This window comes from Ochotona princeps, chromosome 8 (assembly GCF_030435755.1).
Source record: "Ochotona princeps isolate mOchPri1 chromosome 8, mOchPri1.hap1, whole genome shotgun sequence".
Classification (NCBI taxonomy): domain Eukaryota; kingdom Metazoa; phylum Chordata; class Mammalia; order Lagomorpha; family Ochotonidae; genus Ochotona; species Ochotona princeps.
In genome coordinates, this window is record NC_080839.1 from 73220371 (window position 1) to 73242565 (window position 22195).

The following is a 22195-nucleotide window of genomic DNA, read 5'->3' on the forward strand; positions in this document are numbered from 1 at the left end:
GTACCTTGTGTTTGTGGTATACGTGCGGTCAGCCTGTGTGGCGTACCTTGTGTTTGTGGTATACGTGCGGTCAGCCTGTGGGGTGTACCTTGTGTTTGTGGTAAACGTGCGGTCAGCCTGTGTGGCGTACCTTGTGTTTGTGGTATACGTGCGGTCAGCCTGTGTGGCGTACCTTGTGTTTGTGGTATACGTGCGGTCAGCCTGTGTGGCGTACCTTGTGTTTGTGGTATACGTGCGGTCAGCCTGTGTGGCGTACCTTGTGTTTGTGGTATACGTGCGGTCAGCCTGTGTGGCGTACCTTGTGTTTGTGGTATACGTGCGGTCAGCCTGTGTGGCGTACCTTGTGTTTGTGGTATACGTGCGGTCAGCCTGTGTGGCGTACCTTGTGTTTGTGGTATACGTGCGGTCAGCCTGTGTGGCGTACCTTGTGTTTGTGGTATACATGCGGTCAGCCTGTGTGGCGTACCTTGTGTTTGTGGTATATGTGTGGTCAGCCTGTGTGATGTATCTTGTAGACCGCCTTGACTTTGGATATTTGCCACATTAATGACTGCAAGGGCTGTCCTGATGATGGATGGATCATCACTGCCCCTTCCCTACCTCGTTGGCTTTCTTCTTCTGCTTTCAAATCCATCAGTGGTTTAATATATTTTTTTAACATGAAGACCAGTCTTTTCATCAACCTAATTTCAAACATGTATGAAGTATTACAGTACAAAGAATATTTCATAAACTCTATTCATAAAAGTATCATTTTCTGGGTTTATGATACTTTTAGGAAAATGCTTCTATTGATACTTAGGAATATAAGAGAAACTTTTGTTTTAAAGATTTATTTATTTTTATTGCAAAGTCAGATAGAAAGAGAGGAGGAGAGATAGAGAGGAAGATCTTCTGTCCAGTGGTTCACTCCCCAAGTGACCACAACACCCGGTACTGCACTGATCCGAAGCCAGGAGCAAGGAAATTCCTCCAGGTCTCCCACATGGGTGCAGGGTCTCAAGGCTTTGGACCATCCTTTACTGCTTTTCCCAGGCCATAAGCAGGGAGCTGAATGGGAAGTGGAGCCGCCGGGATTGGAACTGGTGCCCATATGGCATCCTGGTGTATTCAAGGCGAGGACTTTAACCTCTATGCTATCCTGCCAGGTCCAAGAGAAACATCTTTTTATTGAAATAGTATAAAAGCAAGACAACTGAAGTTAGTGTTCATCAAAAAATATTAGGTTTAATTCTATGAAAATTTTTGAGTTTTTATAGATTTCTCAATATTAGGGCTAAAGAGACCATAGAGGTAGTGTATAAAGCTTTTCACTTTAGAAAGCCATTTGTGAAAGACTGCTTAGCTTATGACAGGTTCAGTTCTCTTTTCTTAATCTCCTGTTCCGGCTAGCTGAGCCAGTAATGTGACACTGCGAAGGTCTGGGGATGATGCACCGACATGGAGACCAGTGATGGTGGAAGTCTCTCCTAGCCTCCCTTTATTACTCCTTATATACTCTTTCCCCCAAGCCCTTTAACAGAACAATAGGATGCTAATGAGTCTGATTAGACCAGATGCTTATAGCCTCAAGCCCATTTCCTTAGCCCATAACAATCTCCCGATTTGGCTGTATTGTCCTGCTGTGTTTACCTCACTTTCCATTTCTGATACATGCTCATTTGCATCCAATCAGCCCCTCTCTCCCCATGCCCATAGGTTTTCTTTTTCTGTCAGGTGATTTTCACCCTGCAGAACATTCCTCAACTCTTTAGTACTGTATTATCCAGTATCCTAGACTTAGAATTTAATGCAGTTAAAATTTACTTTTTAAATATTAGTAGTTGTATTTCAGTTGTTAACCGTGTGTACACATAGCTTGTGATTGCTGAGTTGGAGAGCGCGGTATAGACCCTTTCTGTGATCTCAGAGAGTACTCACAGGCAGCACTGCTTAAGCGTAAGCTGTTTCGGCAGGGGACCATTTCTGTTGGCATTAGGGATTACACAGGGGCAGTTTTCTGGTGTAGCGGGCAGGGCCATCCTCTGCAATGCCACCGTTTCCAGAGTCCCAGCTGCTATGCTTGTGATCCAGCTCCCTGCTAATGTGTCCGGGACAGCCGCAGTGCATGACCGAAATGCTTAAGGGCCTGTACCCCAATGGGGGAGATTTGGCTGAAGCTCTTGGCTCTTGGCTTTCAGGATGTTGGGGTCGTTTGTGCAATGAAGCAGTGGATGGAAGGCTTGCTCTGTCTCATCCTCTGTATGTAACTAACTGTCTTTCAAATAAATTAAATTTTCAAAAAAGGATATGTATTTACACAATACAGTGTCCTGTTGATTTCAAATGTGTGAATGAACACATACTTACTTAAATTTCTTGTGAAATTCAATACTTGCAGTTTCCCTTTCTTTCTGAAACATAGTTTAGAGGAAACCAGTGATAAATTGTTTCTCATTTGTATGTTGTATAAGATCATAGAGCTCTTTAAATTTTGCATAATGAGTCTGTAGATTTGCATTTTTGCATAGTATTCTTTGTGTGGCTAATCATTGAGGTATCATATATTCAAAATAATACTTTCTTTCCTTTGTTTTCTCCAATTTAAGTCGTAGTGGTGACACCTTGACCATCATTCCTTGGCACGAACGGCGACACCGGGCTAAAGATTGGTGTGAGGAGCTGGAGTGCAGGTCAGTGACCCACGGGCCACACCGGGCTAAAGATTGGTGTGAGGAGCTGGAGTGCAGGTCAGTGACCCACGGGCCGCACTGGGCTAAAGATTGGTGTGAGGAGCTGGAGTGCGGGTCAGTGACCCACGGGCCGCAGTGGGCTAAAGATTGGTGTGAGGAGCTGGAGTGCAGGTCAGTGACCCACAGGCCGCAGTGGGCTAAAGATTGGTGTGAGGAGCTGGAGTGCAGGTCAGTGACCCACGGGCCACACCGGGCTAAAGATTGGTGTGAGGAGCTGGAGTGCGGGTCAGTGACCCACAGGCCGCAGTGGGCTGAAGATTGGTGTGAGGAGCTGGAGTGCGGGTCAGTGACCCACGGGCCACACCGGGCTCTCTGTGGATGGGCGCAGCGAGAGCGATGTGTGCTGTGTGATGCTGTATTTGCTGAACTTCCTTGATTTGGAGAGGGTGCAGGCGGTGTTTAAAAAACACTCTTGACTGAATTAAATAATTATTAATGGGAAAATGTTTAACACTGGCAAAGCATTGTTTTGAAAGTGATGCATTTAAAAAAATACACTCAAATTTTTTGGATTTGATTAGTTTGTTTTTATTGGAAGGACTGATCAGATTTATGGAGGAGCGGCAAAGGGAAGGCTCCTTGCTTACGGGGTGCTTGTTGATGCCAGGCGAGGATTGAGCCACTGAGCTATTGTGCCGGGCCCTGAGAGCGATTCTTACTGCAGCTGATTTCGTTTTGAGATGGCCTCTTTCAGTTTTTCGTGCTAACAGCTTTGTGTTTCCTAGGTGCAGTCATAGATGCTGTACCTACAGTTTTGTTCTTGATTAAGTTTTTGTTTCTGTAAGCGTTCTCTTGGAATGCCTCATGAGGTAGAGCCCTCGGGTGCTGCTGAGGAGGGCTGCGAAGGTGGGGTGCGAATGTGCCTGGGAGGAATGCCTGCAAGCCAGGCACAGGCCCTGCTGTTGTCTCCTCTTGTGTTTTCCCTGCATGGGCCCAGAGGTTTGTGCTGTGTGCCCGTGTATTAAGTTAGGGGGCCTGTGAATTGAGCTGGGCAGTTCCTGGATTCCTTGATAGGCGTAGTACAGAATGAAGCAATGAGCTCCAGAATCTGGGCATTTAAAAAAAATCTACCTCAGTTGCGCTCCTCTAGTCCCTGTGCGTCCTGCTGCTCTGCCCTCGGCTTTCCTCAGTCCAATGAATGTCCCTGTAGAACACAGTACTTTCCTACAGCCACCTGCAATTTCTTAGTTCAGTTTCATTTGTTTTGTTTTTATTCCTTAGCACAATTGGCTTTCATAGAAACTCTTCACAATGTGCAGTTCTCAGGCTGTTACACTGTGTCCGTTGTGCTGAGAACTCTTTCCTTTGGGGCGGGCATTGCTGTGGAGATGTGCTGTGCAGCTGTCCATATGGTCCTGTCCTGCTGCAGCCCAGTGGGGTCTGGCCTGTCCATGGAAACAAGGTCCATTTGCTCTTAGTTTTTTGGACCATTGAGAACCTGATTTCTTAGTCAGTTGGCTTGGAGTTCCTGTTGACCACTTTCCCTGAACTTGGGCTGGCTGGCCATCACAGGTGTTTCTGAATTAGTAACTGCAGGAGTTTTCCCAGGTGATTTTGATTTTGTTAACAACTAGGTGATAAATTTAAAAAAAGATTAATTTATTTTTATTGGAAAGTCAGATATGTAGAGAGGAGGAGACAGAGAGGAAGATCTTCTGTCTGTTGATTCACTCCCCAAGTGGCCACAATGACTGAAGCTGAGCTGAAGCCAGGAGCCTGGAGCTTCATCTGGGTCTCCCACACGGGTGCAGGGTCCCAAGGCTTTGGGCTGTCCTTGACTGCTTTTTCAGGCCCCAAGCAGGGAGGTGGATGGGAAGTGGACCTGCCAGGAATGGAACCGGTGCCCATGTAGGATCCTGGCACATTCAACGCGAGGACTTTAGCCACTAGGATACCGCACCAGGCATGGCACAGTTATTTTAATTTGTTATCCATTAAGTTAGGGAATCATTTGAAAAATAAATTAAGCATCCTAAAAATCTGTTTCTCCTCTAAGTGAGCAAGCATGTACAGGAATAGCATACACATATGTAGAAATACATGACCCCTGTGTCCTTATCCTGTTCTTACCCTGTCTTTGCTCCTTTTTGTGACAGCGCTGTACATTTTCCACAGCGTACTAGTCAGTCACTCTTGGCTTCCTTTATATGTTGCAGAATTGTTGTTGAGCCGAACTGCCAGGATGAAAGTGAATTCTTGTACACTGCGCAGCCTGCCTTGCTGAGTTACAGGACGGCCTCGCTCACCGTCGAGAGCGTCATGGACTGGTACCAGAGCAGGGCCGCAGAGATAGAACACTATGCCGCACAGGTGAGGGAAAGACGCCTGCTTGGTGATGCAGGGTGCTGTGCTTGATCCTTGGGAGTCAGCAGTGTGTCTCTTGGCTGCTGACAATGTAATTTGCAAGATTTCTTCATTTTTATTGGAAAGATTTGCAGAGAGGAGAGAAAAAAGATCTTCCATCAGCTAGTTCACTACATAATGGCTGCAGTGGTTGGAACTGAGCCAGGAACTTGGTGTCCCACATGGGTGCATGTGCCCAAGGTCTTGAGCCATCTTTCACTGCTCTTACCAGGCCACAAGCAGGGAACTGGAATGGAATTCAAACAGCCAGGACTAGAACTGGCAGCCGTATGGGATGGTGGTGCTACAAGGTGGAGGATTAGCCTGTTGAACCACTGGGCTGACTCCTAATCCACATTTTTTTGTTTTTAAGAAGCTTTTGTTGTGGATTTTTGCATAGGAAGTAAATACATGAAAGTTACTCAGAATCTAACGTGTAAGCTGCAGAGCTGTTTCTAATGTTTTTCTCGACTCTGCTAATTTCTTCCAATTCTGTACGTTACGGAAATGCGTAACAGCTGTGTCAGACAGCTAGCTGATACTATTTTTGTGGTATTTGAATACTGATCTTGCTCTGGGACTAATGGAGTGTGTGACTCTGCCCTGTTGTCTGTTTTGCTCTGTGCCTTATTGTTCTCATGGGATCAGTTCTTGTTGTGTCAGAACCTGCCTGCTGACTGTTCTGTGGTGTAAGCAGCAGTTCTCTTCACCCCATTTCAGAGCCAAGAATGACACAGTGCACTGTCAAGGCTCCTGTAAGGTCCGGCCCGAGAATGCATTTTTCTTTCTAGTTGCATTCTGATTCTGGGCTACCTGTCTTGGCGTCTTTCTTTCATTAGACAAGTGGGTTCGCTCCATAGGATCGAGGGAAAGTAACATGTAACTGTTTCAGTTACTGCTTGGTATATCTGGCACTGCCCGGTGTTTTCATGGGATAGCTCTCCTGAATTCCCGCTTAACCCTTTCGCTATGTTTAATATTTGTCAGATTGAAGATGAAGTACTGTCTGGAACTGATGGCACTGTTCTAGATCTGACTTTTTCTTTGAAGGTCAAAAATGTTTGATTGTCTTTCCGGGTTTCTGAAGATGGTTAGGACCGTTATATATGAAAATGTGTAGAATCTTAGAGGACCACAGTGGAAAGATAATCTAATCAAGTTCTTTGTTTCCTGGATAATAATACTAATGTCTTTAGAGTGTAAAGTGAGCAGCTTGGTTGTAGAGCCAGACAAAAGCTATGTCTGTATAAAAGTGGTCATTTACACAAATTGAATCAAAGCTCGATGTATAAATCTTAAAAAGTGATTGTCCTCAGACACAGAATTGTTGTTAAGACTCAGAATTTTTTGTAGTAAATATTTTCTATTGCCATGCCTCCTTCCCACCCTGTCACAGGAGTCATGAATAGAATGTTTTATCAGCAGAAATGATTTTCAAAAATCAGTACAGGGACTTTCTCTGTTCTGTGTAATGAATGAACTGGATTGATCCACGATACTAGGATATCAAGTCAATGAGAAATAGTTTGAAGAGGCTAGGTGATCCTGCTAACAGACTGAGCTGTGTTGTAGTGTTGGGAGAGATGCCACAAGTTTACTCTCAGGTATAATTATCAACAAAAGAAAGTCAAATCTTCCCTTGGTTTTAGCTACATTATTTTAAAAGGCAGGGAAAATTGAAGTGGATGAAAAAGAATTTAAGTTCCGTGGTGTTTACAGTTCCATGGTGTTCAGGGTTTGAGTTTGACAGGTGTCGTGAGGCTTCTCTGTGACTTGTGCAGGATGGAGCTGCACCTTGTGCGAGTCTGGCATTCTGGCCTCTCTCCACTGATTCTTGTGATGATGCTCTGTACACGTTTGGGGCTTCTTTATGGGCAGTTCTGCTCCCTTGAGAACTACCGTCTGAGGACAATAGCATCTATCTGGAAATTACCAGTTCATATTGGGTACCTGAAGCCAAATACTACTCTGCTACTGTAATAACTGTCCTGGGAACAATTGATGGAGTGAGACAAAGAGACACGATTGTCTCAGGTAGGCATAGGTTGTCATAGTATGCACCTAGGTATCTTTAATATTCCAGTGGCATCATATAACTTACGAAAATTTTGCAAATAGTTTAATTACTACCTCTGGCTAATTAGCAGAAAGAACTTGTTTAATAGACCAGTTTTGTTTGAATACTTGTTGTTTTCTTAAGAGATTTAAAAAAATTTTTTTAAGGGCAGAGTTGCACAGAGAAAAAAAATAGATCTTCCATTCACTGAGCTTCTCCCTAAATTGACCCAACAGCCAGTTCTTGGCTGGCTCAAAACTGGGAGACAGGAATTTTGTCTGGATCTTTCATGTAAGTGCAAGGTTCCAAGCACTTGGGATATCCTCCACTGCACTCCCAGGCCATAACCAGGGAGTGGGAGCAGAAGTGGTGTAGCTGGGACTTGAAACAGCACCCATGTGGAAGGCCAGCATCACAGCTGGAAGCTTAGTGAGCTATTCTATGGCACCAAACCCTTCTTTGTGTTTTCTTTGCTGAATGTACAGGTACAGCATATATCTATACTGTATTTGTATTTATGTCTATACCTGTCTATTTATTTCAGTGTTAGAGCAACAAAGAAAAGAAGAGAGGATGCCAAATGCCGTGTAATATCCAGGGATGGGCCAGGCTGAAACCAGGAGCTAGAAAGTCCAACTGTGTCTCCATGTGCATAGCAGAGACTAGGATACTTGAGCCATTGTCTGCTGCTTCTTCAGTAGTATGTTAGGAGGCAGTGGTCAGAAGTGCAGGGACACCTGCTTGCAGGCACATTGTGGGAAGCAGATGGCCCACATTGTGGCTGCATTTGTTGCACCAGCATGCTTCCTCCAGGTGGAGTGTTATGAGAGTAAGGAGGAAGCATGTGTGTGTGAGTATTTATATGTTTGGTGGAAGAAAATCTGACTTCCATGTAGTTTTATGGATTGAGTTAGGAATGAAAGTGAAAAATTGGTCATGTCTGTAAAAAACCGCTAGGCGTCAGTGTTGTGTACTTCACAAGGTCAGTGATGCTTCCTTAAATATTTATAAATCACATTTCAAGCAGTATTTTTTTAAAGATTCATTCATTTTTATTGGAAAGTCAGAGATAGATAGAGTAGGAGAGACAGAGGAGGATCTTCCGTCCGATGATTCACTCCCCAAGTGACTGTAACAGCCAGAGCGGAACCAGTTTGAAGCCAGGAGCCAGGAGCCTCTTCTGAGTCTCCTACATGGGTGCAGGGTCCCAAGGCTTTGGGCCATCCTCAACTGCTTTCCCAGGCCACAAGCAGGGAGCTGGATGAGAAGTGGGGCAGCCAGGATTAGAACCAGTGCCCATAAGGCATCCCAGTGCATTCAAGGTGAGGACTTTAGCCATTAGGCTATTGCACCAGGTCCTACTTTTGTTTTTGATTATACTGAAAGAAATTACCATACTGGAGAGCACAATAAACTCTCATTTTTTCTTTTCCTAGTTTGCTGTTGTTTAAGTATACATTTTAATTTTTAGGAGAGCTTTAGCTTTGGAAAAGAATATTGAGTAGAATAGCCTGAAAATTCATGTGCAGTTTTTGCCCAGTGCACATGACCCCTGCTGTTTGCATCTCACGTTTGAGCGGCGTACTCTGTCGGTCACCAGGCCTGCCTTGGATCAGTGGATAACTCAGGTCCTTGGGTATTGTTGCCGCCCTGCAGCGACACTAAATTGACGAGGAATATTCCTGGAGGTCCGGGAAAAACTGGCAAAAGCGGCTGCGTTTTAAAACCTTTTCTCCGCTGCTCCTGTCCCCGTCTGTCTAAGCTTTCCTACCCGCTTCTTCACCGCCCTTCCTCCCGTTTTCCACCACCCTTCTTCCCAAATCTTCCTGTTTCTGTATTCCCCCATTCCCCACGTAAGAGCCACCAGAGTGTCACGAACCAAAAAAGGCCTTTATTGCCGAAAGCAAGCTTCTTAAATATAGTCCTTCCACCAATCACTTCTGCCCGTGGTCCACGGGGCGCTATCTGATAGGCCAGCAATCGCAGCCAGGGAGAATTAGCCTATCCTTGTGACTTTCTGCCTGCCCAACTGACGGGACAAGTCCCGCCTCCTGGCACTCGGCCAGCCGCCATCTTGAAGCCCCTCATCCGTGTGGGGTTGGCCGCTCCCCACAGGTGAAGGAAAATGAGCAGTGGGTCATGAGGAGGAACCTGAATGCAACTCCTGAGTGCCGGAAGCTGTGCTGCTCAGGATGCTCCTCGGCCCTGACAAGTACACTTGGTCAGTGTGGCAGGTAGGGGAGGCTGGGTCCTAACAAGTGCACTTGGTCGGGGAGCTCACAGTGTGGCAGTCGGTGGGGCAGTGGGAGTGGAGCAGGAGGTGTACAGTACGGAAGAGGTGTACTGTTTATTCTTGCCTAATTATGCTGCACACCTAAAAGTGCTTGGATAGTATTTTGAGATAAACTGAGGTGCTTTTTGAAGTTAAAGTGTTTTTTTGTTTTGTTTTGTTTTGTTTTGTTTTAACAGTCTGGGAATCATTCCCAGACGTCTTAAATTTTTTTTTTCTCTAGTATTCTGCGCTATTGGTGTTGTGATTTTTTCTCCAGTGTTCTGCGCTATAGGTGTTGTGATTTTTTCTCCAGTGTTCTGCGCTATAGGTGTTGTGATTTTTTCTCCAGTATTCTGCGCTATTGGTGTTGTGATTTTTTCTCCAGTATTCTGTGCTATAGGTGTTGTGATTTTTTCTCTAGTATTCTGCACTATATGTGTTGTGATTTTTTTCTTTGGCCAGGGTTTGATTCTAATGATGGAGTCAGCGAGTCCCCAAGAAATCTTGCATGAGGTGACCTCGAACTTAACTCGTAGGTGCATCAGCTTGTGTGGGGTCAGGTTTGGTCCTTCAGCTGTACCAGCCAACATGTACACCAGCAGGTGCAGCTGCCTGGTCAGTTCTGCCCCTAGCACCATCCCTCCCGTGAACCCATGGGTGCTGCCACACTTGCCCCCAGGTCAGCCCACCACAAGTCCTGTAATTACAGCAGCTGGTATAGCTGCCTGGTCAGTTCTACCCCTACCACCATCCCTCCCGTGAACCAGTAGGTGCTGCCACCCAGCCATTCCAGTCCATCACTGATCCTGTCTTTATACACACACCCGTGGGTGCAGCGCCTGGTTGGTTCTGCCCCAGCACCATCCCTCCCATGAACCAATGGGTGTTGCTACCCTGCCAGCCCAACCCACCATAGGCCCGGTCATTACACACACAGCAGCCAGTGCTGTGGCCTAGTTGAGATGGTCTCCAATAACTCCCACTAGGCCTGTCCCCACTGCCGCTTTTAGTGTTTGCCGGCATGTGCAGTGGCCATAGGGTTTGGGGCTGGAATTGTGGCACAGCACATTAAGCCACCTCCAACAGGATCTGCATTCTCTGGTGAGTGTTGCATCAAGTCCCTGCTACCCTGCTTCTGACCCAGCTCCCTGTAATGCGCTTGGGAAAGCAGGAGAACATGGCCCCTCAGATCCCTGCTACCCCTGTAGGATTCTTAAGTTCTGGGCTACTGGCTTCAGGGCGTCCAGTCCTGTTTGCTGTAGCCATTTGGGGAATGAAACAGCATATAAGATCTAAGATGTCTTTCTCTGTCTTCCTCTCTGTCTCACTCTGGCTTTCAAATATTAAACAATTAAAAATTAAAAAAAAATAGGAGTAAATGGAGGAAATCATTCTTGGTTTTTGTCTGGTGAAGGCTATGTATTTGAATTGAGAAAAAAGCCTTTTTAATCTTAATTATTCAGCAGTTTTTACTGGATGTCTTAGATGAATGAGGCACTTTGAAAGGACATTTATTATACACGAATGCAAAAGGAAAGCCTTAGGACAGACATTCTTCGTGCAGACACAGTGGTTCAGTGAAGAGAAGGCTAATTTGACATTTGGATTTTTTTATTGCCAGCCTTGCTGTTTCCTTTCCCTGTTCAGATAATGTTGTGAGAATTAAATAGGTTTCTGTAAGTTGCAGTGCTCTATACAGTTAAGGTGGTTTTCTTTCTCTTATTTGTCTTCACTGTTCCTGGATGACTGATTCTTCCAAAACATTTGATTCTTATATATTTGGTAAATAAATAAAAATGTGTTACTGATAATGTCTTTCAAAAGTGAGATTTTATACCGGAGGTTTTTATTTTAGAATATATGAGAAATGTGTAATAATCAGGGACTTATTGTCATTTTTCAATTTTAGGTTGACTGTGCACTGTCACTTATTCGACTTGGAATGGAGCGGAATATTCCTGGCTTGCTGGTTCTCTGTGATAATTTGGTTACGTTGGAAACATTGGTTTATGAAGCTGGTTGTGACTTAACCTTAACCTTGAAAGAACTCCAGCAGATGAAAGACATTGACAAGCTGAGATTACTGATGGACAGTGTAGGTTTGGTGTTCTTTTTCAGCATTCCCAATACACATTGCTTAAAATGTCTCAGAAGGAAGATAAATGGTCTTCAAACTGGAGAAACCGGGAACTAAAGGACTGTTTTTTGGCTTTTTTAAAGAATTGAATTACTGAAAACATACAAAAAATTTTACCCTTTAGTTTTACCTGTAAAACATTTTGATTCCTTCTGGTGTGGTGTGTTTCTGAACTAACTAGTCATTCTGTTAACCTTGTTTGCAGAGTTTCAGTGTGCTAAAATTCCCAGTTACTTAATGTTTCAGTGACTTAACAAAAGGTTCTAGAGTTCAGAGAACTGTGCAGTTATATAAGGAAGATAAACTGGCTTTATGATTGCAATGTTTAAGGGGATTTTCCCAGGCAATGATTGTAAAATTGTAGGGACACCGAGTAACCTTCCGTGTGTCACTGGGAGTTGTGTGGAGGTGGATTTGCAGGTGCAGAGCAGTGCAGAGAGGAAGAGGAAGGGACAAACTTTGCTTTTATAGATGAGAATGTATTCTTACAGTCCACCTCTGCTTACGTCTGTGTCACTCTGTGTGGGTCTGAGATCTTTGTGGCTCTCCTTACCACAGCCTTTTTGTGCGGAATGCTCTGGAGTTCATGACTGAGTGGCAGCAGTATGTTTCTCTTCCAGAGCTGGGCCTAGGCTGTGTGGGACCCCAGGCAGGTTACGGGCAGAGAGATAGGCCAAGTGATGTTACTGCTGTTAGGTCTCCCAAGCCCAGATACAAAGTGATGTGTTCTATGGCTATCTGCTAGTCTACATTAGATTAGTCTGTTTTAAAAGGTGTTGGGCTTTCAGTTTCTTTATTGATAAGCTATAGAACTGTTGCTTAATACAAAAGATTTCAAGGTTATCAAATGCTTGTTAATTTTGATTAATGTATTTCCAGTGTTCTGAGGATAAATATGTGACCAGTGCCTACCAATGGATGGTTCCCTTTCTCCATCGCTGTGAGAAGCAGTCTCCTGGTGTGGCCAGTAAACTATTGAAAGAATATTTAGTAACTCTGGCTAAAGGGGACCTAAAATTTCCCCTGAAGATATTTCAACATTCCAAACCAGATGTAAGTATAGGCTAACATCCTCAAATTCTCTGCATTTTATTTCATACAGAATTAGTTTTTATTTACATGTTTCTGTAATAGGGTTGGCACATAATTTCTCTTTAAACAGAAAAGGAAATGGTTGCTATGTAATTCTTAGTAATGTTTCAGTGGTGAAGCATACATCTTTTGTAAGCTCATAATACTTTCTTGAATCATTCTGGAGATTTTATTGTTATTGTGCTTTTTAGTATGGATTTTTTTTTTGCCCAACAATTTTTCTTTTTTACTTTTAGACACATTTCTTGAATTGATAAACATTAACTCAATAATAAAAATAATCATGCAAACAAAAAGTATGTCTCCTTGACCTAAAAGAAGAACAGATGTAGCAAGCCTAAAATGTGTTACTGGAGAAAAAGTGAACTTTTCTATCCCTTCCTGCATTTATATTCCTTTCATGTCACAATTTGTTTGTTTATTTATTTATTTTTTATTAATTACATTGCATTATGTGACACAGTTTTATAGGTACAATGTGTTGGGCATCTGTGCTACTATGAAGACTGATAGTAGGTGTGGAATTCTCAGTTGGGCACATCACAAGCATTAGACCTGAAAACAGTCCTGTGAGGTCGGTATTGCATTGTCTTAGCATTGCAGAGCAGCAAGAGTGTGACACAAGGTGGTTGGGTGATTGCCCAGGGTTGCTTGGTATGTGGAGGAAGCGGGATTCCAGTGTGCTTCCACGTGTCGGTAGTGATTGTGCCTTATGCTGCTATCCACAGGCAAAGACATGGTTTTGGGCTTTGAAGACATTGAACGTATTTAGGAAATTGTTTTTAAATTCTCACAGGTTATTTTGTAATTATTCATATTACAGTTTACATTTCCTTAAGACACTCTGTTTATACCTTCATATGTGAGTTCATTTTTGCTGAATCCATGTGAGAAACTTCTTGATGTAACTGTAGACCAGATACATTGTTTCAGGTGGTAGTGGCTTCCTTTCTAACAGAGAAGATGCAAGCAAGATGACATAGTTGAGGAAACGACTTTGTAGTAAGATTTGAAAGGTGAGGTTGGGATTCAAACAGAAACCCTTTCAGCCTTCTTGAAGGCTTCAAGATAATGCAAGGAAATGGACTCAGTCAGAATCCAGGTTTGGAAGAAGGCAGGTCATATGTCAGAAATGTATCTGCTTTTGTTTATGAAAATTTACATGTTCTCATAAGCAGTTTCCACTTAGTGTTTCTAGTTTGCAGTCTGGGAGTAGTTTAATGGGAACATGGGTGGGCTGCCTGGTACCAGGATGCTGTGTGAGAAATAGGAAGAGCTGAAAATGAATGTTTTGTGAGGAAGAAACAAATTTAAATCCTTTCCAGTATCCCTATTTATGTTTCTTTTTCCTTACAGAGCCTTGTAAATCTTGAGTACAGTTTTTTTCAGGTTTTTACTTGACAATTTAGTATGTGCCTTTTGAATAAAACATGAGTGTAACCATGTGGTGCGGTAGAAACCTGTGGTCATCAAGCAGGGAGCGATGATATTGAGCTGTTCCTTTCCAGCCCGAGCCTCTGTATCTCGTCTGGTGTTACCTTCCTTTAATGAAGACTTGATTGTGGCATAATCTATGGACAGTTGCCCGTGGCTTACTGCTCCCTAAGGAAACATCGGGCTCTCTGCAGCAGCCTGCACTGCGTGCTTTGCTGTTTCCATTCCCTCCTCCCTTGCTACCTCACTGCCTTTCCTGCCTTCCTGCCTACTCTCCTTCCTTCATCTCTCTCTCCATCCTCCTCCCCTCCTTCCTTCTTTGCTCTCTCTCCCCCTTTCCTCCCTCCCTTCCTTTATTCTTTCCTTCCTTCCTTCTTTGCTGTCTTGCGCTCTCCCATCCCTCCTCCCCTCCCCTTCCCCTTCTTTATCTTTTTCTTTCTCTCTCCCCTCTCCTCCTCTCCTTTCACCTCCTCTTCACTCCTTTCCTCTCCTACTTCTTTCTCTTTTTCCCTTGTTCTCTTTCTTCTCTCTTTCTGTCTGTTTGTCATCTTAAGACAAGATTTACCTGATTGGTTGAGGGCAGAGTTAGACATCCAGAGAGGGAGAGAGATCTGCCCACTGGGTGATTCTCCAAGTAGCTGCCACAATCGGAACTGGGAGACTCTGAACCCAGGAGCTTTTTCTGGGGCCCCCACATGGGTGCAGGGGCCCCATCTTGCGCTGCTGTCCCAGGCCGTAGACAGAGAGCTGGGTTAGAAGTGGAATGGCGGAGCTTTGAGCTGGCACCCATAGGGGATGCCTGCATCCCTGGCTCGCATGTGTAATCTGTCTCCTAGTGAGCTGTATTGCTGTCTGTGTGTGGTAGGCTGCTCACACTAGACGTTTTAGCTGTTGCCCTGAAGGTGCTAACACTTCCCTCTGTGCTTTACAGGCTGTTTCCTTTGCTTGGATGCTGACTCCCCCTTTCTGAATACCTGTCTATCTTTCAAGATTCTGCTTTTCAAGAGCCTCTTTCCTGCAAAACCTGTTTTGACTTATTTTTGATATTACAGGTCTTTGTCTTTGCCTCTGTGATAGCTTTCATTATCCTGTGTTGGAAGTATTGGTTTATATTTTATTGTATTACATCCTATATATGTCCTTTGTATCTCATTGCTCTTTATAGTACTGATGGTTACATGGTGCGTAGCAGACAGCAAGGGCTCAGCACATTTTGACAGATAAGCGACTGAAACTGGGGTTCATTAATGTGCTTCTCATCACTTCATTATATTTGTTTGCGTTACTAGGATTGTGCTCAGAATATTGTTTGTATTTCACTTGATTGTTTGCTAAAAGAGTATACCTCAGATCTGCCATGAAATGTACACAAAGTGTTTGTAATAATGTAGCAGGAGCAATAGTTTACCTAGATGTCAGCTTATTGTAAATTGCACTGCATTAACAAATGACCTCTAATCTGGGTGCTTGCAGCAGTATACATTCATTTTTCACAAGTGTACTGTCAGCGTGGTTGGCGTCTACTGTATTCGTTCTTATTCATTTGGTGATTCAAGCAGCTACACAGTGACTTTGGAAGCTTTAGTTCAGAAGTGATTCTGGTTACCTCTTTGCATTTCACAGGCAGTGGAAAGTCTCATGTTGGTGCCTGATATTAATGCTGCTGAGCAGAATCCTCTTGCTGGAGGAGGAGAGCAAATGCTTAGCACCAGCGGTAGAGCTGGTCAGAATCAGTTATGAAAGTGACTCTGGAAGCACATACTTACACGACCGCTGCGTTTGGTTAATAGTGCAAAAGAAATCTGTCTTGTACATATCTCTTTTTTCCTTGGTAACACCTTAAACTGCTGTTTGATTTTGAGCCATTGCTGTTTGCTTGAATCCTCCTATGGAACATAAAGCTTGTAAGGAAATTTGTGTGGGGACAACAGCGGTGGCGCTGGCAAGGCTTTTCCTTTCTGTAGTATTGTTCTCTGTGAGGGTAGTGATTTTTTTGAGTGCACCTGTATATCAGAATTATGAGTATTAATTTTTAAATAGTGTTCTATGTTCATTGCGGTTGTAATGTATTAGAATTTTGGAGGTATGATTTTGGAATGTGCTTTTGAGTATTTTTTTTTAATAATTCTGAAGAAAAACCATGTTAGGAGCAATGGCTGTAAATGTTCATTAAAAATTGGTGATTCATTGTTTATAGCAGTTTTCTTAGACAGTGATCTTCGAAGTCCTTTTTTTGATAAAATATGTCACTGGGCAATACTACTTTTTTTTTTTTTTTAGGATTAAAAGTATGCATTCTTTGAAAGGCCAAGTGACAGATACAGAGATAGAAAGGGAAACAGATTGAGAGGAAAAAGAGAGGCATCTTCCATCTGGTTAATGTCAGGATGCTTGCATCAGCTTTGGTTGGGCTAGGCCAAGCCAGGAGCCAGCAGTGCAGGTGTCCCAGGGGGAGGGAGCTGAGAGCGCTGATGGTCCTAGGCTGCCTTTCCTGGTGCATCTTGGGGGCTGAGTGTCAAGTGCAGGGCAGGGCCTGTGACAGGCACTCTGATGGGAGTCACAGATATCCCCAAGGCCACATTTAACCTATTGCGTTACAATACTCGTCCTCAATTTTAGTTTTAAGATGACTTTCTTTTTTTAAAAATTAGTTAATTCATTTTATTGGAAAGGCAAATATATACAGAGAGAAGGAGAGATGAAGAGAAAGATCCTCTGTCTGCTGGTTCACTCTCTAAGTGGCCACAAAGGCTGATGCTGAGGTAATCTGAAGCCAGGAGCTTCTTCCAGGTATCCCACATGGGTGGGATAATCCAAAGCCTTGGGATATCCTCATCTGCTTTCCCAAGCCACAAGCATGGAACTGAATGGCAAATGGAGCAGCCAGGATAGGAACTGGTGCTTATATGGGATCCCACGTGGATGCAAGGCAAGGGTTTAGCCACTAGGCTATCGTGTCGGGCCCCTAAAATGATGTTCCTAATTTGATTTTTGTTGTAGGGTATTCTAAAATAAAAATGAAAGCAATTTTTAATTTAAAAAATTATTTTTTTATTAATTGCATTGTATTATGTGACACAGTTTTATAGGCTCTGGGATAAGATTATTCATTTATTTATATTGGAAAGGCAGATTTACGGAGAGAAGGAGATATAGAGAGCAGGATCGTCTGTCTACTGGTTCACTCTTCAAGTGGCTGCAATGATTTGGGCCAAGCCAGTTTGAAGCCAGGAGCCTCTTCTGGGTCACCCACAGGGGTGCAATGTCTCAAGTTCTTAACTGCTTTCCCGGGCCACAAACTGGGAGCTGGAATGCAGGTGGAGCAGCCAGGATGTGCCATTACAAGATTCTGGCGGTTACAAGACGAGGATTTAGTCACTAAACTAACCGTGCCTGCCCTGAATGTGATTTTTGAAAAATTTTCTTTTTTTTTTTGAAAAGCAGAGTGTCAGAGAGACAGAGAGTGAAAGATCTTCCGTCTGCTGAATTACTCCCCAAATGACCTCTGTGGCCACCATTGGGCCAGATTGAAGCCAAGAGCTAAGAGATCTATTTGCTTGTCCCATGCTGCTGGCGTGGGCAGAAGTATTTGGACCCACCCCTGCTCCCTTCCCAGAATATGTGCTTTAGACACGTAAGACACATGGATAGAAGCAAATACGGTGTTTTGAGATGGAGAAAGTGTGAAAAAAAAGTAGGTAAGAGTTGACAAAGAGCCAAGTAGAACTTTACAATCCAAAGTGTAGTGATAAAAAAATTAAATGGATGTGTTCAGAAGAATATTACACACTCTTTAAGAAAATTAATTTTTGGAAGACAATTTTAGAAATTAATGTAATTAAAGGCAAGAAAATATACAGAATTAAGAGATATTGAAGATAGAGTACTTGTGGCTTAAGATTACTAAGAATTTTAAGAATGATAAGAAGTAGGTAGAATTTTCCGTGAGGATTTTCTAACATTAATGAAATAACCTGAGTTAAATGTAGAGCCTCAACGTGAAATGAAATCCAGGATATAATTGGACGTATCATAAGACAATAAAGGGAAAAACAAAGATACAGAAAGAATTATAAAATCATCTGTAATTATATTCAATAGAAAATTATAGATCTTAAAGTAACAGTGTATACCAGAAGATAATGGAAAATATGTAGTCTTTAAATATCAAGGAAGATGGTTAGCCTAACCTATTTACTTAATGATTTTTTTTCCTTGACTAAACACTGTTTGAAACATTTCGTATGTATTATCTTTTTTATTTTTATCTCAGTAAGATATAACTGTGATTATTTCCATCTCATAAATGAAGAGAAAAAAATTGTGTATCCCATTATACAATTTTCTCTTGTCCATCAAAGATCTAGGACTAAATGTTGTGACCCCAAAATGTTTCAGCTGCTCTGCTGTGACATGTGTTTAAGCCAGAAAGTTTTACCCAGTTGAGCCGTTGTTCAAACATGAGTGTAAGAAAGACTTTCAAAGATAAACTGAGAGTTGTTCAAAGTTGTACTTAATGAAGAAGGAACTTATATCAAAAAAATGAAGGCAGCAAGAGAGGATGACGTGGAGTGGGGAAACAAGAATTCTACTTTGGAAGCTTAATACTTCTGAGAAAAAACACATAAAATATAGCATTTTCATATTATATTTTCAAAATATAACATCAGGCAATAATGAAAAAAATGAAAAGTCTTCAGAGCAGCATGTACAGTAGTTGTAGGGAAATTAGTGGATAAAGTGAAAATGGCTTAAGGACCAGCATTGCTGCAGCGTTGTTTATAGCTGAGCCTTCGAATGGTTAAGTATACAAGTTATTTTATGTATTATATTTTTATTCTGAAGTACATCGAGCACATGTGGCAGCAGAATAATACTCCTTAAGATGTTTGTATCTTATTGTATCAGCCCAAAGGGACTTTCAGCATTTGCTTGTGGACTTTGAGATGGCAAGATTATCCTGAGTTACCCAACAAGGTTCAGCTTGATAGCAGTGCTTACAAACCACGAGCATGAATGACTAGTCATTCAGACAGCATGTTTGTCAGGGTGGGGAGACGAGAATTCTTTTACACTATTGGAAGGAATGTGTATTAGTTGCAACTTCTTTAAAACATATGGAATAAAGCTAGAGTTATGTAACATCACAAAACCCTGTTTTAGGTCATAGCCCCACAGGAAATGAGCTTACCACCACACTTCCATGTTTGTTGTGGTAATACTCATATTATTGAAGATATGGAAATAAGCAAGGTGTCTGTTGAAGGACATAGAGATAATGAAGCTGAGGTATGATTATTACGGAGTCCTAAAGGAAATCAAGAGCCTGGTGTTTGTCACAGTGTTTATGATCCTGGAGGGCATCCTACAAAGTGAATATAAACCAGCCCGGAGATCTCTCAGAGTCAGAGAGGGCTAACCTGGAGGAGCCATCTTGCTGCATAAGAAACAAGGAGTCTGTTCTGTGATGTGTTACTTGATTTACATACCAGTACTGTGTAGTTAGATGAGTAATATTTGTTGCATACTGAAAAAATAGGTTCTCAAATATCTGAAGATTAAGGTTTTTTTTTTTTTTTTTTTTTTACTGTGTGCTGTCAAATTGAGTACAGGAATTTTGTATGTTTTTGTAATTGAAATAAATGAACTGGTTTGGGGTTTAGAAGTGCTTTTAAAAATTTACTTTTATTCACTGTTTCTTATCTACTTCAACTTGAATGGCTGATAAATTTATATGTGATTTCATTAAGAATTGTTAGAAACTCAAGCAGTCTGTAAGCTTAAAAAAAGTCAAAATTTATTTTTGTGTCTGATTAATTGCACTATTTGATGTTTCACTGAGAGTGGTGCCAAAATATAGAAAACTGTATATGTTGTTTTTTAGACAAATCTCTCTCTCTCGCTATCTCTCTTTAGCTGCAGCAAAAAATTATTCCTGACCAGGATGAATTGATGGCAGTAGCGCTAGAGTGTATCTATAGCTGTGAACGGAATGATCAACTCTCCTTTTGCTATGACATATTAGAATGTCTGCCACAAAGAGGATACGGGTAAGTATCCGCAGCGTGTGAGTCCTATAGCTGTTACTACAGAGATTTTTGTTGTTACAAAGAAAATAAATAGAAGGAAATAAAATCATCAGCAATATTATTTCCCAGAAGAAAACTATTGTTTTTCCACGAATATTTGGGGAGTTCTGTAATTACAATTAAGTTGTATGTTTTTACCAAACGCAGTACTTACACATTGAAAGTCCTGATTTCCACTGGAACCAATGGGTGTTGCAGTCCAGCCTGGCTCTGCCCAGCACACACTCGGCCCATGCATCAACCAGTGAGAGCTGCAACGTAGTCGGGGCAGCCCACAATAACCCCCCACCAGGCCCGCCCCCCTGCCTGCCAGTATGTGTGGCCGACTAGTCCAGTCTGTCCCACATCCTATTTGGCTCTTGTACTTGTCAGTGGGTATTAAAGCTTATTTCCATCTAACCAACTCAACTCTCCAGCCCTCACGGATGTTGTTGAGTGCCTCTCTGTCTAGCCACCCCAGCCCCCATCTTAGTTTTCATGCCCTCCCGCGGGAGTAGTGACCCAAGAGGGGGGAACCCACTATTTCCCTCCCAGGTCTCTCTCAGTCCCGGTTTATGCACTCTTTAGGTGGTTCTGTGATTTGACTTGACAGAATTAGTCCCCAGTGCCAGCTTCTGCCAGTTGATGCTGTGGCTAGGCCCAAACATCCCTCACCCACTCTAATTTATGCTTGCACCAGCAGGAATAATCCGCCCAGCCTGGCTTTTCCCTGATCTAGTCCACATGAGGCGCACAGGTGTTGCAGCCTTGCTTAGTCTGATCTGTCCCCATCCCAGCCCACACTCTCCATTGGGAGTAGCTGTCTGGCGAGGGGACCAGCCCCTTAATCCCCCTGCTGCTCTGCCCCTCCCTTCCTGGATCTCACGTGTGCTGGTTGGGTGCTGCAGTCAAATCCAGTACAGGCAACCTCACCCTGCCATTCCATAGTGTGCACTGGTTTTGTCGCGACCAGTCCCAGCTCGACTCACATTCTGTTCTGGTGATCGGATTTGCCAGTGGATGACATGAATTGATTCAGCCTGGTCTGCCCCTGACCCATGCCAGATGTGTGCCAGTGGGAAACTTTCCATGGCCTATTCTGGGCTGTTTCCTATCATGTTTCTTGCGCTTACCTGCAGGGACTGTGTCGTGCCAGAGGAGTTGCCCAGGCTCCTCCATCAGAACCTCTCCCAATGTCAGATTTTGCGCATACCAGTGGGTCCTTGAACCAGCCCTTTTCAGTTCACCTCATGTCCTAGCAGGAACAGTGGCTTTTCCTGGCTTGCTTTCACCCCATTCTGGTTCTTGTTGTTGGATGTTTCAGCCCAGCCATGGCTCGTCCATACCGACGTACAGCTCACACATGGCTCAGTAAGGGGTTGAGACCCAGCCTAGTCAGTCCCACATCTACCCTGGTTCTCCAGGACACCAGATGATGTTGGGGTCTGGCCCGGCCTGGTGCATCCAATCCCAGCCCACACTAGTGCCTCGGGAGATTGCAACTGTTTCCTAGACAGAACACAGCCCCATTCCAGCACACACGCCCCTTGGTGGGAACCTCAACCCAGTTAGGGTGTCCCCTTAGCTCCCCAACTGGGCCTGTTCCTAGCCGTAGATCATGCATCTCATCTGCCTGTTAGTTTCTTCATTTGCGTGGCATTCAGACAGGAAGGTCTCCTTCTGTTTTCTCTTTGCTCTTTCTTTCCTCACCGTCCTATCCCTCTTTTCCTTCAAACAACAACAACAAAAATTATTGTGAAACAGATGGTAGCAATGCTGATTTTGCAACTCTCTGTGAATTAAGTCTTGTGTTCTTGAGGGTATTGAAGTCAACAGCAAGAGTAATGGACAAACTTACTGACATGGTAACAAAATAGTCCTCCCACAGTTTTTCTTTAATTTTGTAAGTGAATACATGATGTTGAGGACTTTTATGGAAGTCTTTTATTTTCTCCCATTTCCACTGTTTATAGTATTTTTTATAATTTCAGCATAAATGTTGCTGACACACATCTGTCTGTATCATTTACTTTTCATATAAATTTTTGTTTTCCCTTGATT

The 22195-nt window shown here is 43.1% G+C and overlaps 1 protein-coding gene across 3 annotated transcripts in view; it reads left to right on the forward strand.

Annotated features, from left to right (window-relative positions):
• NBAS (NBAS subunit of NRZ tethering complex) overlaps positions 1-22195 on the forward strand; it is a 376509-nt gene that overhangs the window by 109252 nt on the left and 245062 nt on the right. For all 3 annotated transcript variants that reach the window (XM_058668260.1, XM_058668259.1, XM_058668261.1), the window contains 5 exons: positions 2589-2672; positions 4889-5042; positions 11313-11498; positions 12420-12593; positions 19983-20116. In XM_058668260.1, the coding sequence (XP_058524243.1) occupies positions 2589-2672; positions 4889-5042; positions 11313-11498; positions 12420-12593; positions 19983-20116 (732 nt within the window). The remainder of the gene's footprint in view (positions 1-2588; positions 2673-4888; positions 5043-11312; positions 11499-12419; positions 12594-19982; positions 20117-22195) is intronic.